We start from the raw sequence: 15085 nt of genomic DNA, 5'->3' as shown, positions 1-15085 counted from the left end.
TCCATTTCCAGGACTCTTATTTCGGTGTTTGGCACAACACTGCAATGTGGTTTCACCCAAAAGAAAACCCAAAGGACGTTGCACGCTACTGGGGTTCTTGGGCGTGGAGGGGAGGGACAGATGGACACAGCCCACATGGTGCCCACAGCCATGCCACTGCTGCAGCCACTTCCCAAATCCCCTGAGCCAGGAGCTGCCTCATAGACCCTCACCAGACCCCACCCAGTGCCCTCAGGCAATATGGCTCAAGTATCCGCATGCTGAAATAGCACCACAGGCCCTTGGATTGGGGACTTTGCCCCCGTCCGCTTTCAAAAAATGAGCCTAAGGCCCTTCACACCAGCAGGACTGTGGCATAGCTCCCACCAGAATGGCCAGGAGGATACCAGGGTGTGATGCCAGGGCAAGGAAATGCCAGCACCAGCCCAACTTTTGTTCTGTCCCTTTTATTCCAGTGCCAAGAAGAGCAATGTCCAGCGAGCAGGTCCCTGTGCCCCAGGGCAGGGGCACCCACTCTTGGGCTGCTCTTGATGTACTGTCACCGTGACCCAAAAGGGTGCAGAGAGAGGAACAGCACTCCGTGCCCTGGCTGACAACCCCAAGCAGCCAGCGGACAACACTGACCTCCAGGGAGGAACATAGAAAATGTAGGAGCATATAAAAGGGTTCCCCGAGACAGAGCCCACCATCACTGTGCTGGTGAGCAGCTTGGTTCCTCCTGGCACACCCATGGCACCCAGAAGGGGACATGGCAGCCCAAGGTAGCCAGGCATCCCTCTGCCCCTCTTTCAGGGCACTGGGCTCCAGCCTCTCCTCTGCAGCCCCCATATCCCATCCTTGCTGCCGGCAAGGCTGCTCCGGGGTGCCGGCATCGGAGCCGGCAAAGCCTTGGCCCCTCTCCCCATGGAGTCCCCTGGCAGAGCAGCAGGAGGGAGCTGGAGAACAGCCACCATCCCAAAGCTCAGCCCAGCAGGGCACTGCGAAGGACCCAAGAGGGGCAGGGAAAGGGGACAAGTGTCTCTTTTCAGCTGCAATAGAAAGTTTTAAATATGCTCATTAAAATAATTGCTTTTTAAAAAATCCTCCCTCAGCCCCAGCAGAAGGGGCCCCAATGCCACTGTTCTTGGAGGTGGCCGAGGTCCTGAGAGGTGATGGAGCAAAGCCAGCATCCCCAGTGGCAACTGTCCCCTGCCCTGGGCACATGTCTTCTCATGGCTCCACAGCTCCCCACTGCCTGCGCTTACTCCAGCCCCAGGATGTAGTTGATTCCCTGGACAAGTCCGATGATCACTGGCTGCCAGGCCACCAGGTAGCGCAGCCAGTCCAGCAGCTGCCCGTACATGACATGAGGCCTCTCCCAGCTGGGCAGGAAGGAGTTAAAGAGCCACAGGTGAGAGCACAGCCCACCCAGGAACCACCCAAAGGTGCCCTGAAGCAGGGACACAGAATACAGGTGCCCAGGCAGGGACAGACACAGGCCCCCAGGGAAGGACAGACGAGGGTCCCCACAGAGGGACAGCCAAGCTTGCCCCAGGTTTTGCAGGGTCTCGGCCACTGTCATGGACTGCAGTGACTTACCCAGGGTGCCAGATGAGCCCCTCACCCCTTATGTGCTCTACCCACTGCTCCCCTTCCCACAGTGCTAGCTCCCAGCAGGAGAAAGGATACGGATTACTGAACATCCTCTTGAGATCCACCTTCTCTTTGCAGTATGGACATGTCTGCTTCTTCCCAACAATGCACCAGCCACGGATGCAGAACTCATGAAACCTGAGGAGTGACACGTTAAGGGGAACTAGAGGAAGAGGGGGACACATGACTGAGCATGGAGGGAACCACCAAGCTTAAGGAAGTCCCCCCAAGCCAAGGAAACGTCCTGCTTCACAAGAACACTGCACTGCACAATCACAGATCTTTCCTTGAAGGTTCAGCAGCTTCCAGGGACAGCAGAAGGGGCTCATAGGACAGTAGGATGGGATCAGGGAGGAAGAACAATGGCTCTGACAAACATATGGGCACTGGGGAGACTGAAACCCTTCACTGATGGTGCCCAAGCACTGGGAAAGTTCAGACAGCCTGGGAGAGCTCTGCGAACTGTGTGAATTTTGGAAGCCTTCTTCAAAGGCTTCTTGGAGATTCATAACATATTTAAGGAATTTGTCCCAGGGTCTGACATACAGGTGTCTGATAAGCTCTGTCACAAGGATTTGCACAACCTGAGCACAGCCTGGAGAAGTTAACAGAGAAACATGAGGTGGCTGCAGCTGACTTGCCACGCACAAGGGTGTGACTGAGCAAACACACTTCCCCCAGAACATCTCTGCTGCTCAAACCAAGGGGGAATGCCAGGGAGCAGCAACAGCAGTCACTGCCTCGTCAGCCCTGGAGCCATATGTCCAGCGGTGCCCAGCCAGCCGTCACCCCTGAACACCAGCTCCTCTCACAGCCATGCCACCCTGTGCTGCCAGATCCTGCATGGGTCAGCCAAAAATCTCACAAACAGTTCCGAACAGATTTAGGCCATGAGTTTTGCCAGCATGACCTTTGCTCAGGCCCAGTTTGGAAACTACCTCGTGGGCAGAAATACACACAATGCCAGAGAACATCCCACTTCCACACTGAGTCACCATGGGGAAAAAACCCCAATCCGTCCCAGCTGGGGCTGAGCAACAACCAGGACTTCCAGTTTCAAAACACACTTTACATCAATCAGCTGATGGGAAGGGCTGAGTGACTCCAGGGTGCTGGAAACCCTGGAGGAGTTCTGGGAAAGGAGGAAGCTGCCAGACTGTGGCCAGAGCAGGCACCGACCAGCAGTGCTGGACCTGGGAGGTGTTGTCAGAGGAGAGCCAGCAGTGTTTCCCCGCAACTCTTTCTTATGCAGACTCAGACAGGACCCACTGCACTGGGTCTCTGATGAGGGGCCAGAGTGGCACACAGCAGGGCATGTCCCATCCTCACACCATGAATGCTGCCACTGCTGGGCAGGTAAGTCACAGAAGATTTGGCAAAGGCAGGTGGAAAGTGAGGTGCAGCTCTATGGCTGAGCAGAGGTAGCTGGGGAGGGGAAGAAAGGGAAACAATCACTTGTGATGCACATAGAGGAGGCAACAAAGTGATTTCATGGATGCTTCTTCCCATGCTGACCCAGTGATGACACAGGCACAGATCACATGCAAACTGCACCAGACAGTCCCAGGTCCTGAGATGGGCATTTCTACATCCAATTTGGAAGAAGCTGTGTGGCAGAAGCTTCCTGCTGCCCACCCCAGCATGAGGCCGGTGAGGCAAGGGGCTGGCACTCCTAGAGAAGGATACACGTGGTTGCAGGAGAGGCGGTAGGTGTTCTCGATGATTCCCTCCTCATTGACATCCACAAGGATCTGCTGGCCACAGACGGCGCAGACGCTGTCAGAGAGGTGCTTGGTGGGCATCCCTGAGGCGCTGTAGAACTGAGCGAGGGCAGAGCAGAGGGAGAGCGGTGACAGCGGGAGGGCATGTGTCCCACCCCCGTGGAGGCACAGCTAAGCTCTAAGGAGGGCTGGGGTCAGCGCCCCAGGAGTCACCTTGGCCTTTAGGGCTTAAAAACCCTGTCACAGGTCCGGCTGTGGGAAACAACTACAACAGGACAGGGAGCTGCTCAGTGATGCAGTGGCCCATCACACCCCAGCCCCATGTACCCCCTCCCCATGCTGAGGGACTTGCTGTCAACCCAAACTCCCTAATTCCTTTCCATGAGACTCTCTCCAGCCTCTTGTCCCCAAATTTGTACTTATAACCAGGATTATACCACCCCAGGCGGAGATCTTGGCACTTGGCCCTGCTAAATTTCACATGGCTGATGCATGCCCAGCTCTCTCATCTGTCCAACTGTCTCCAAGAAGGCCACAGCTTCTCCCGCTTTAGTACCGTCACCAAAAACATGCCTCCCTCAGAGTCCTGGCACAGCTTTGCTCTGAGCATCTGAAAAAGCCCTGGGGATCTGAGAGCAACCCGCACTGTGCCAAGGTGTCACACTGTGACAGGCAAGAGACTGAAGCAGAACCTCAAGAAGCAGAAGGAAGCTTGGAAAGGAAGAGAAGGAGAAAATAAAAAGTCCAAGACCCTAAAGAGCTGCTGAGAAGAAGAAATAGGACCTACTCTGCTGGTGTCCTAGGTCACGTATTTTTAGTGGAGTGGGTTATTTTGATACCAAGTGAGTGGGCTACAAACTCTGGCCCACCACACCCTCTGTCCACAGGGACAGCAGAAGTTGCAGCAGGCACAAGCAGCAGAAGGGAGCTCATGGTGTGAATCCTTTCCTGGTGGCTGCAGGTCACAAGTTAATGCACAGCAGCACAGTACAAGAAATAGGAGCACTCATCAGCACTGGAGAGTTTAAAGGCCCGGGGAAAGAAATACTTGTCAGTTTAGTGGAGCTAACCAGGTTGCTCCAAACCCCACCCAACCTGGCCTGGAACATGTCTAGGTTTGAGGCAGGCACAGCTTCTCTGGGTAACCTGTGTCAGGGCCTCCCCACACTCCTGAGGAAGTACTTCTGTCCTTCTGGGAATGAGGGGACCCAGCAGAGGCTTTGCTCTTCAGGAAGGATCTCAGAGCAACTCTTGCTACATTATAGCCAGGGACCCTTCCTTGAGGGGGGAGTTTGATGCACTTTCCCATTTGAGGGAAGCCAAAGCTGTTGCTGGGACCAACACACGTCAGGCCCCCCAGTATGGGGGATGACTCTGGCCTGGGGTACAGCTCACTGTGAACTCACCCCAATGGTTGAGGCCATGTAATCCGCACACATCTCAGCAAAGTCCCGCTCCAGCACACCGTAGTAAAGACCGTAGAAGAGGAGGGAGATGCCAAAGTCCATCGCATCTTCTGGTTTGATTCTACAACAGAAAAGCCCAACCATTAAGAGGCTTTTTTGAGGGCAGAGCCACTCTGATCATCTTCCAGAGAATACTACAGAGAAGTAGTCAACCTCTCGAAACGTGAACCTGGCTTGAACTAGACTCCTCTGCCCCCACACCTGGGCTGGCTGCTTCTCACAGGTACATCTTCATCAGTACAGCAAAGAAAACCCCATTGCTGCCCACAGGCTGGACACCCCAGAGCTCGGGGAGCTGCCAACAGCTGAACTGGAATGAGGGCACTCCAGCAACCTAGACCAGTTCACGTAACAGCACCTCACCCATGATCCTCCCAGGAGCGAAAGGACACCCCAATAGTCTCTTTGGTCCCATTAATCAGATTGCCAAGACAATTATTTTCCCAGAGTAATAGTCAATGTCAGGTTACACCCTGCTGCCCCAAGAGCGGGACCTGAAAGATTCACTCACCTGAATAATAAGTTAAGACCAAAAAGCGTAAACATGACAGCCATGTACCCCACGATCCCAGTGGCATAGCTGATCTTGTATATTAGTAGAAACCATTTATAAACCAGCCTGTAAAAAATTAAAACAAATATTTTGATGACAATGTTTTCCAGAATGAAACTGTGCCAATCACGCAAAGAGTTTTATTTTTCAAACCCATAGTGTTTTAGCAGACACTTCACCCACCCCTTCCCATGGGCAAGAGATTTACATTCCTCATTGAACCTGCCACAGGCTGCTCATAGTCTTGACTTCCAAACTAGAAACCTCAGGATCTCTGGAGGCCATAAGGAAGCATTCTGCCCACTGGGAATACTCTGGATGAGGCTACCAGCCCATATGGAATCCACCTTTCCACCACCCACCCAGGTAACAGGTGCATTGGGCTGACTGCCAGGAGCCAGTGAAGTGCTTCACACCAACACATGCAGGGCTCACAGGCACCCAGGATGCAAAGCTTAACACAGTCATCTGTGGTAGGGAAACTGGATAGAGCTCCTTGTAGTGGTTACTCTGGCGCTCAGAAGATTCCCCAGGAACACATGAACGAACCTGGGTGTTGTCTGTACTAGAGGCTTTCGAGTTGCCCTGAAGGTGACAAAAGCTGTGACTGCTGAGAAGAGCACCCAGATCACCAGGAACCGCCACCAGTACAGCTTGATCGTGAAATACAGAGGCACTACCCACATCTGGAAGAGGGTCACCATCTGCAGGAACAGAGGAAAGGCACTTGGAGATGGTTTTCTGCTCCTCAGACATCAGAAACATCCTGACAGTCATGGCAGCCATTCTCCTGCCTGCATCAAAGGGCCCTGAATAGCACCAAGAAATTGGGGAGATTTGGTCTGTGGCACCAAGAAAACAGCTCAGAGCTCAGTTGACGGCACAAGTCTGATGGGGTGTGCTGAGGGAGCTGGCAGGACTCAGTCTGGAGAAAAGGAGGCTTCTTGCTCTCTGCAGCTCACTGACAGAAGGGTGGAGCCAAGTGGGGGTCAGGCTCTGCTCCCAGGGAACAAGGGACAGGACAAGAGGAAACAGTCTCAAGTTGTGTCAGTGAAGGTTTAGGTTGGATACTGGGACAATTACTTCCCTGAAAGGGTTGTCAGACCCTGGGACAGGCCCAGAGCAGCAGTGGAGTCACTATCCTTTGAGGGATTCAAAAGACATGTGGATATGGTACCTGGGAACATGGGTTAGTGGGGAGCTTGGCAGTGCTGGTTGGACTGAATGATCTTGGAGGGCTTTTTCAACCCAAGTGGTTCTGTGATTTTGTGAGGGAGTCAGAGGCAGCAGTCACCTGATTTCTGTTAGCAAAGGATAGAGCTAGACGGGGAATGCAGAGGAACCATCTCCAGAGGAAGGTACAGGAGATGGTCCACCCAGCCAGCTGTAAGGCAGCTACATAAACCTTTGCTTTCCTCGGGTCCTGATGCTGCAACCACAGACACCTCAGACAGCTATTACACAAGATGAGGTTTTGGCTTGCCTCTGCACTCCAGCCTATTCCCAAATGGATCAGCTGTGCAGCTGAGCTCTTGTGGTGCTGCTGGAGGGAAACAGGCAAACAGGTTTGGTTAAAGTTCATAGGGGATTAAAGGTACTGCCTGAAAAGATTAATTATGATAATATTATCATTAGTATTATGACAAGGAAGTCAGAGTGAGGTTGGTGCAGTTAAATACAGACCCAACCACCTAGCTGGTGGCATCAGCAAGTGGCAGGTCTGCTCAGCAGTGCTACAGGAACCATCAAACCCAGTGTCCTGGCAGGAAGGAGCTCCCACTGCTTCTGAGGAAGCGCCCACAAAATGCAGCTTCCTTCTGGACAACACCCAAGATCTGCTTGTGTCAAAGCACTGTGTCACACTGAGTTATTGGCATTGCTTCCAGGAGAAACCTGAAGCCTTCAGCTTCATCCATCCTCACCCCTACCTAAAATTCCCCCACACTGCTAGAAAGTCAAGGAAATTGCAACACCAGACAACAGGAAAACCAGGAACACATTTCTCATCAGCAAAAGGAGGGTGTCACTCAATGCTCACATCCAGTGTCAGGCAGAACAGCTACGAGCAGTCACTTACATTGTAGGATCGAGGGTGCCGCTGCTTCCACTGAACCAAGAGGAGCTGTGCCACCACCAGCGTGGCGATAAGGATGAGGACCATTTCGGCATGCATCGCCTCGTGCCCGCGGTGCTTGGCGTGCATCCGTGCGTGCTCCACCCTGCAACAACCAGGAAAAGGTGGCTGAAAAGGATGCAGGCACAGACTGCACAGTGGGAGACAAACACCTCGGGAGAGACAGGAAGACCAGACAGAAAATGGCATAAACGAGATCCATGGAGTCTGGGGCTGTGAAAAATCCAGAGGAGGAAGGACAAAAGGCTGCTCTGGCACCAGCTCATTTGTATGCTGTGAATGTCAAGAACAACACCTAGCTCATCTGGGTGTGAAGGAGGTGGAGAACTCCCACTGACATACCTGAACTAATGAACATGAAGAATACCGTCCATGTAACTCACAATCCCAGAACAGGCAAGGTTAGAAGGACTTTTATGGGGTCATCTGTTCCAACCTCCCTGATGAAGCAGGGTCTTCCTGTTTGACTCCCTGAGTGTGTGCTAACTCACTACCAAACTCTCAGCGCAGGTTCAGAGCCACTAACACCGTTCTCCCTCTTGCCCAGCAAGGGAAAGGCTGGAAGGGAGGGGGATAGTTGACACCTAATAAAACCCCAAGCCCCAACAAATCACTTCTTTCCACCATGAGCATGCTGGAACAAGTGAGTTCCAGACTGATGCTTGCCAGACACCTGGGGTTTCTCTGCAGCTTGTGCTGTTTGACCAAAAAGCAAGGTGGGATTAAGAGCTGTGGCATCCTTATGTCCTGCTCTCCAGGTGATAATACTGTTCAAGATTGAAGAAATAAAAATCCAAATGCAATAAATATGCCAACTTCTCTGACTTTAAGTCATTTGGTAAAAATTAACACAGAATCACAGAATCAGAGAATGGGTCAGGTTGGAAAGGACTACAGTGGATCATTTGGTCCAATATCCCTGCTCCAGCAGGGTAACCTTAGAGCACATGGGACAGGATTGTGTCCTGACAGTTCTGGAATGTGTCCAGTGAGGAGAGACTCCACGCCCTCTCTGGACAATCTGTTCCAGAGCACAATCACCTTCACAGGAAAGTTCTTCCTCATGTTCAGGTGGAATTTCCTGGGAATCAGTATCTGCCTCTTGTCCCATTGCTGGGCCACCCCAGGCAGAGACTGGTCCCTACTGTGACCCCTCTCTGCACACACAGACAGACATTGAGGCGGTCCCCTCTCAGTGTCCCCTCTGGAGGCTGAATAGCCCCAGCTCCCTCAGCCTCCCCTCATCACAGAGATGGTCCAGCTCCTTCAGCACCTCTGCAGCCTCCACTGAACCGACTCCAGGAGCTCCATGTCTTTCTTGTGCTGAGGGGCCCAGAAATGGACACAGCTCTGCAGATGTGCCTCCCCATGGCTGAGCAGAGGGGCAGGATCACCTCCCTCCCTGTTGGCAAGGCTCTTCCTAATGCACCCCACTGGCCTTCTTAGCCCCCAGGTCACACTGGCTGGCTCAGTGGGAGCCTGGCTCAGTGGGAGCCTGTTGTCTCCCACGACTCCCACGTCCTTCTCCACAGAGCTGCTTTTCAGCAGGTCAACCCCCAGCCTGTACTGGTGCAATACCAGGAGACCAGTCTTACTGTGGTTTTCAATAAGCATCTGGTTGAAATTGGTTTAGCTTTGGGAAAAGGAGGAATTTTTTGGGCCACTTACTACAAGACAGACATTGATGCGCTGGAGGGTGTCCAGAGAAGGGCAACAGGGCTGTGGAAGGCTCTGAAGCACAAGACTGATGAGGAGTGGCTGAGGGGTTTAGCTTGGAGAAAAGGAGGCTCAGGGGGACCTTCTCACTCTCTACAACTCCCTGACAGGGGGGTGTAGCCAGGTGGGGGTTGGTTTCTTCTTCCAGGTAACAAGTGACAGGACAAGAGACAACAGCCTCAGAGTTTGCCAGGTGAGGTTTAGATTCAGTATTTGGGAAAAAGCCTTCACAGAAAGTGTTGCCCAGCCCTGACACAGCTGCCCAGGGCAGTGGTGGAGTCCCCATCCCTGGAGGGATTTAACAGACACATAGATGTGGCACCTTAGGACATGGGTTAGTGGGGGCCTTAGCAGTGCTGGGGGAACAGTTGGATGTGATGGTCTCAGAGGGCTTTTCCAACCTAAACAATTCTGTGATTCTAATACTTAGCAAGTAGTTTAAAAGAAAAAGCATTAATAATGCCTTTTAAGACAGTTCATACTTCCCCCAGCAAAGAATGCTGACCCTGTCGTCTCCCACTGTGAACAGGAGCTGTGCTGCCAGCAGCTCCGGTCAGGAGCAGGAGTTCGCTCGAGCTGTATGCACTCATTCAGCTCCCAACACACTCACCTCCATCTCTCCTCTGGGGACAAGTGTGAAAGATCGACCTAGGGAGACAAAAAAAACCACCTGTGAAATCAGCCGCTGGAGTTTGGGAGCGGCAGCAGCACCAGAGAATGGCCAACTCATTCTCTTCCCCATCCCGAGTGGTGCCAGTGCTGGCCCGTGCCCACATGGGCACGACTCTCTGTGCCTGTGTTTCACCACAGCAAACACGGCACGCAGCTCCGTTACGTCCCGGTGAGACCCTGATGTGTGCTGACAGTCCTCCGGTGAGACCTCCAGGACTGCTCACTGAGAACTTGAAGAAGGAAAACTCTGGGTTTAGATGCTTTAAACAACACAGCTTGATGTGACAGCACAGCCCAGAGTTGTCCCTCACTCTCCCAGGCAGCGCCGGGAAAGCAGGGAGTCCCCTCTGCTTCGCCACTTACATGTCCAGACTTTACTGGAGCTGAGGCTCTGCCCACCATCCCACACCACCAGTACTAGTGATAAGCTTAAATCCCATGTTCACAACCCTGCCAGGTATCTTGGGGCACGGACTGATGATCCCAGTGTAGCCAAGGCAATGCAGTTCAAAATCCCTCCAGGCTGCAGGACAGGGGATGGTATTTGCACACCAGAAAAAAACAGTGCCAGAAAACCTTAAAAATCACAGAAAAATGAAGATTTAGGACTTGCTTTGCTAAAGTGGCTGGAAGTACATTCCAAACATTATGGGCAGGAGCAACCAAGAGCTACAGGAGCTGCTGTTATTTGTGATGATTGACAATGGACTTGTATAACCCATCCATTCCAGTGAGATAGTGTGAAGACTCTTGCTTTGGGACAGAGCAGGAGTGGGGGCAGCTTTGACATTGCATTTCAGCTTTCACTTGGAGCCTTATATAGAATTCTAGAATCACAGAATGGTTTGGGTCAGAGAGACCTTAAAGCTCATCTGATTCTGACCCCCTGCCATGGTGAGGGACATCTTCCAGTAGACCAGGTTGCTCCAAGCCCCATCCAACCTGACCTTGAACGCTTCCAGGGATGAGGAGTCCACAGCTTCTCTGGGCAAAGTCTTTACCTTCACAAAATCTTCACTCGATGTCTTCACTTAATTGCTTTCAGCACCAGTCAAGTCCCCACATGTGCTCACTGACCAGACAGCATGCTCTGACCCACAGCACTGGGGAGGGAATCCTACAGCTCTGACTTCCCATTGCCTTTACTTGGCAACACACAAACTCAGATTAAAGCAAGAGCAGCTCGTCTGGGGCTGGGAACATAAATACAGGGTTTACAAATACTCACAGGGCTGGAAACATTCCAGCATTGCAGAGGCATTGGGGATGGAAACAAGCCATGGCAAGGACTTTGTTATCACTCTTTCTGCACACAACACTGGAGACGTGTACACAGGATAGGGCTCCACCTTGCTGCTCTGGGTACAGGGCCATGGGCTTGGCTTCAACCTTTACCCCAGGGCTCTCCTGGAATGGCACAGCAGTCAGCCTCGCCTGCCCGGTGCACCACTGCCAGCACAGAGATGTCTCACAGCCAGCAGCTCCCATCACAGCCAGGCTTGGCTGAGGACACGCAGCTGCCTTACTTCCTCTGGGGCGCCTATTACACCCCAGGGTGAGGAGGCAGGGAAAGACACACAGAAGCAAACTGTCTGCCTGATGTGGAACATCTGCTGAGCTTCACCCCAGAGCAACACTTGTGAGAGATTCAGCTCCTGAGGCCTTTGAGAAGCATTTCAGGACTTAGATGCAAAATCTAGAGCTACAAAAATCCATCTTGGAGCTTGGTGGTTGTGTCAGAACCCGTGGGGAGGCAGTGACAACCTGACACCAACACTGAGAAGGGTGTTTGTATCAACCAAATTCCCTGAGTACCTCTGTTCCTAAAGCAGCCAATTCAGATCCATCAATTCAGTCACTGTGACACGGTTTGGAGCGAGAACAACTGCTCTGATACAAACAGGAAAAAACTATTTAAAAATGTTTTCCAGTCACTGCACACAGGAGAAGCTGAGAAACCCCAAGTGCTTGTTGGCTCCAGCGTCAGTTGATCCCTCTGCAAGCTCTGAGAGTCACACAGGTGGTCCCACTGCCTCCACCCAGGAGATCCCTCCTGCCTCCATCCTTGCTGTATGAGGATATTTGACAAGCACCTTCCAACCACACCAATGTTTTTAGCCCTGTACAGCAGCTCTGCTCACTCCTCCGTACACCAGCAGCCACTGGTCCCACAGAGTCAGTCCCACCTTGGGTGACACTTCCCAGTCTCTTTGCTTCAGCATCTTCCCCAAATCTCCAAATTCTTCCAGCAAGCGAGCTCAAGGTGCCTCAGCCCCAAACCCTGTGGAAACCCTGCTGGTATTGCAGAGGTTCATCCGAGCTGTGCCCCCAAGCCAACCAGGGATCCACAGCACCACACACAATCTTCCCTCAATTACAAGCACTGAGTTTCACCAGATTTCCCAGAGCTCAAAGCTCCAGAAATAACTTTATTAAGGAAAGCTAGGACATGACAGAAGGGATGTTAGGAGATATCTGATGACTGTCAGACCGGACTTGGCAAGGCAGCCACTCCAAGACAGACCTTTCAGTTAACACCTCCTTGATCTGCACACTCTTAGCACAGAAGTTTTGAGTTGGGGCTTAAAATGAACAGTAATGGTGAAGGAAGCACCTGTGCTTGCCAGCAAGCATTCATTCTACTTTTAGTTTGAGTTTGTCTCATTTTAACACCCAGGTTTTGGGTCTCTTTTTATCCTGCTGGCTAGGTTGAAGAACCCCTGCTTGTAAATCTCTACCAGAGGGGTTAGACAAGAAAAACAAGCAGCTGAAGGTCAGCTCTACCAACCACTGAGCACCAGGCCACTCCTGCTGCAGCCTCCTCCAGCTGCCACACCAACACAGGACCCAGTGTGCAACCAACTACTGCTCTTAGAAAAACTTTTTTAAAAAATGAGGCATTAAGGATTATTCTTCTGCTCCCTGTCTCCTCCGTAGCTCATGATCTACTCAAAAATCCCAACCTTCTCTGCGTGAATACTGGGAGAAACTGGATATCTAGGACTAAAGTCTAATTGTCTCCTCAGAGGTGGTATGATGGCCTTTGGAAGAACCTCGTGCCACTCCCCGGTTTCTTCAGGGCCTGATGCCCCAAAGTCTCCACAAACCAATAAGGAAAACACAAAGGCTGTTGATAGGGACAACATCAAAACCAGAACCAACCATTTCTCACAGCCCAGGGAGCTGGGGGGATCTCCAGGCACACACACCCTGCTATGAACCAGCTGTAATCTCCTTAAGCTCTAAATCTGTGAAGCAGGCAAGGAGAATGCCTTGAGGATGGAGAACAAGCAGCTGCTGATTTCAGTTCAAAGCTCCAGAGCAGCCAACAGCCCTGATCTCACCTTTCCCACAGCCCCAACCTCAGTCTTTGTCTCACGGCATCCATTAGGAACAACCTGAAATAATGGGAAGATTCTCCAGAGCACTGCAAGTTCAACCAAGGCAGGCTGGGAAGAGGCATGTTCTTTAGTGAAAGTCTGGAGAGATTTTGGAACCTCAATTCTGCTTTTTTCCTGCTCATAAAATAACACAGAAACAAGGAGCCAGAAGGAGAAAAGCCCCAACTCATCAAACACCGGGATAATTGGAAACTAAACCTTTGCTGATGGCCCAAGCTCCCTGCAGGCAGAGCCATAGGGCACTCTGCTTTATTCCAGTGGAATGTTAAACGACTTTCAGGTCGCCATTGTTAGTGATTCATCAGCAAGCTGCTCTGCCCAAAGAGCTGCCAAGACCACTGCACAACACAAGCAGACGGGTCTTGTCCTGCTGGACACGGATTTTGTGGAATCACAGGCATAAGCACAGGAACTATATGCACCTCCTCATCCGCTGCCTCTTCCCAACGCACTCAGTGCCAGTACCAAAAGTAGCTTCCTGACTGAATGAAAATTGGGAATTTCACTTCTGAGGTTCAGAGACCTCGGATTGTCTACATTTTTACATAGAAAGCCACCAGTGAATATCTTAAAAATACAAGCAGTAGCAACTTAAGAGGGATTGCTTTGCAGTTTAAACCTCCATCACCCGACTGCACACACTCTCAGGCAGCAACACAGGACATGGGGAGGAGGGAGAAGCTCCCACAGCTCAGCCATACACCAGGGAATATCCACACCTTGACCCTGCTGGGAATCTTCTCCAACACAACCATCATCATCTGAGAATTTTGAAGACAAACCACCTGTTCTTGAGGGAAAGCACCAAAAAGTACCTGACTGCACCAGCTGAGTGACTTATGCCCCCCTGCACAGCTGCTCCCACAGTGCTGGTAGGATGGAACCAGGTCGTCCACACAGAACAGAACCAGATTCTCCTGTTCTCTACAAGTGGAAGGAAAACTCCTGAGCATAAAGCACAAGGGATGGCAAAGAGCCACTGCAAAGCCCGGGGCAACAGTGCAGGTGACTGTGGTGCACACACACCGTGCTCCTAATTCCAGTTTTCCAAATAGAGTTCTTTTTCCCAGCTTTGTAATTTTTCATCTGCAAGAACACATTAAAGCCAGCATGGGAACAAGTCCCAGCGCTGCCCCAGCAATGCCCCCAGTCCTGCCCCCCGGCTGCCCCAGCGCTGCCCCCAGTCCTGCCCCACCGCTGCCCCAGCACTGCCCCAGCGCTGCCCCCGGTCCTGCCCCAGCGCTGCCCCCAGTCCTGATCCCCGGCTGCCCCAGCCCTGGTCCAGCCCTGCCCCTGGTCCTGCTCCCCGACTGCCCCCAGCATTGCCCCCCGGCTGCCCCAGCCCTGCCCCCGGTCCTGCCCCAGCGCTGCTCCCGGATGCCCCAGCACTGCCCCCTGGCTGCCCCCAGTCCTGACCCCCGGCTGCCCCAGCCCTGCCCCCGGTCCTGCCCCAACCCTGCCCCCGGATGCTCCAGCACTGCCTCTTGGCTGCCCCTAGTCCTGACCCCCGGCTGCCCCAGCCCTGCCCCTGGTCCTGCTCCCCGACTGCCCCCAGCATTGCCCCACGGCTGCCCCAGCACTGCCCCCAGCACTGCCCCCAGTCCTGCTCCCCGGCTGCCCCAGTCCTGCTTCCCGGCTGCCCCAATCCTGCCCCCCGCACCTCCTCCACATCGCGCTCGACGGGGCCGCCAACCTCCACCTCCAGCACCGCCGCCATCTTGCCCCGCCCCCCCAGTGGCCAGCTCCTTCCGCCGCCGTCCGCCAATCACCGGGCAACCCACTGCACTGGG

General features: G+C 52.9%; 1 protein-coding gene across 3 annotated transcripts; it reads right to left on the bottom strand.

Annotated features, from left to right (window-relative positions):
- Positions 1–15029, bottom strand: RNF121 (ring finger protein 121). 3 transcript variants are annotated; one of them, XM_071565369.1, is made up of 10 exons: positions 14956–15018; positions 14111–14219; positions 9833–9870; positions 7450–7591; positions 5922–6076; positions 5331–5438; positions 4760–4880; positions 3319–3452; positions 1669–1770; positions 1–1361 (listed from the first exon to the last, which is right to left on the bottom strand). In XM_071565369.1, exons 1-10 carry the CDS (start codon positions 14964–14966, stop codon positions 1241–1243), a joined length of 1041 nt encoding a protein of 346 aa, XP_071421470.1. In that variant the 5' UTR covers positions 14967–15018; the 3' UTR covers positions 1–1240. The 3 variants fall into 3 exon arrangements, with proteins under 3 accessions (XP_071421470.1, XP_071421476.1, XP_071421486.1); XM_071565375.1 differs by lacking the exon at positions 14111–14219 and having other exon boundaries at positions 14956–15029; XM_071565385.1 differs by lacking the exon at positions 14111–14219 and having other exon boundaries at positions 1–1375; positions 1672–1770; positions 14956–15029.
- Positions 15030–15085: the final 56 nt, after the last annotated feature.

The sequence above is a fragment of the Pithys albifrons genome, chromosome 1, assembly GCF_047495875.1.
Source record: "Pithys albifrons albifrons isolate INPA30051 chromosome 1, PitAlb_v1, whole genome shotgun sequence".
Classification (NCBI taxonomy): domain Eukaryota; kingdom Metazoa; phylum Chordata; class Aves; order Passeriformes; family Thamnophilidae; genus Pithys; species Pithys albifrons.
This window is presented reverse-complemented; position numbering and strand designations above follow the sequence as displayed.

Excerpts from the sequence above, each read along its gene's own strand:
- RNF121 (XM_071565369.1), bottom strand. Across the intron at positions 5,439-5,921 it reads CTAGTACAGACAACACCCAG|GCTGGTTTATAAATGGTTTC; the intron begins GTTCGTTCATGT and ends AATTTTTTACAG. Across the intron at positions 4,881-5,330 it reads GGTCTTAACTTATTATTCAG|AATCAAACCAGAAGATGCGA; the intron begins GTGAGTGAATCT and ends TTTCTGTTGTAG.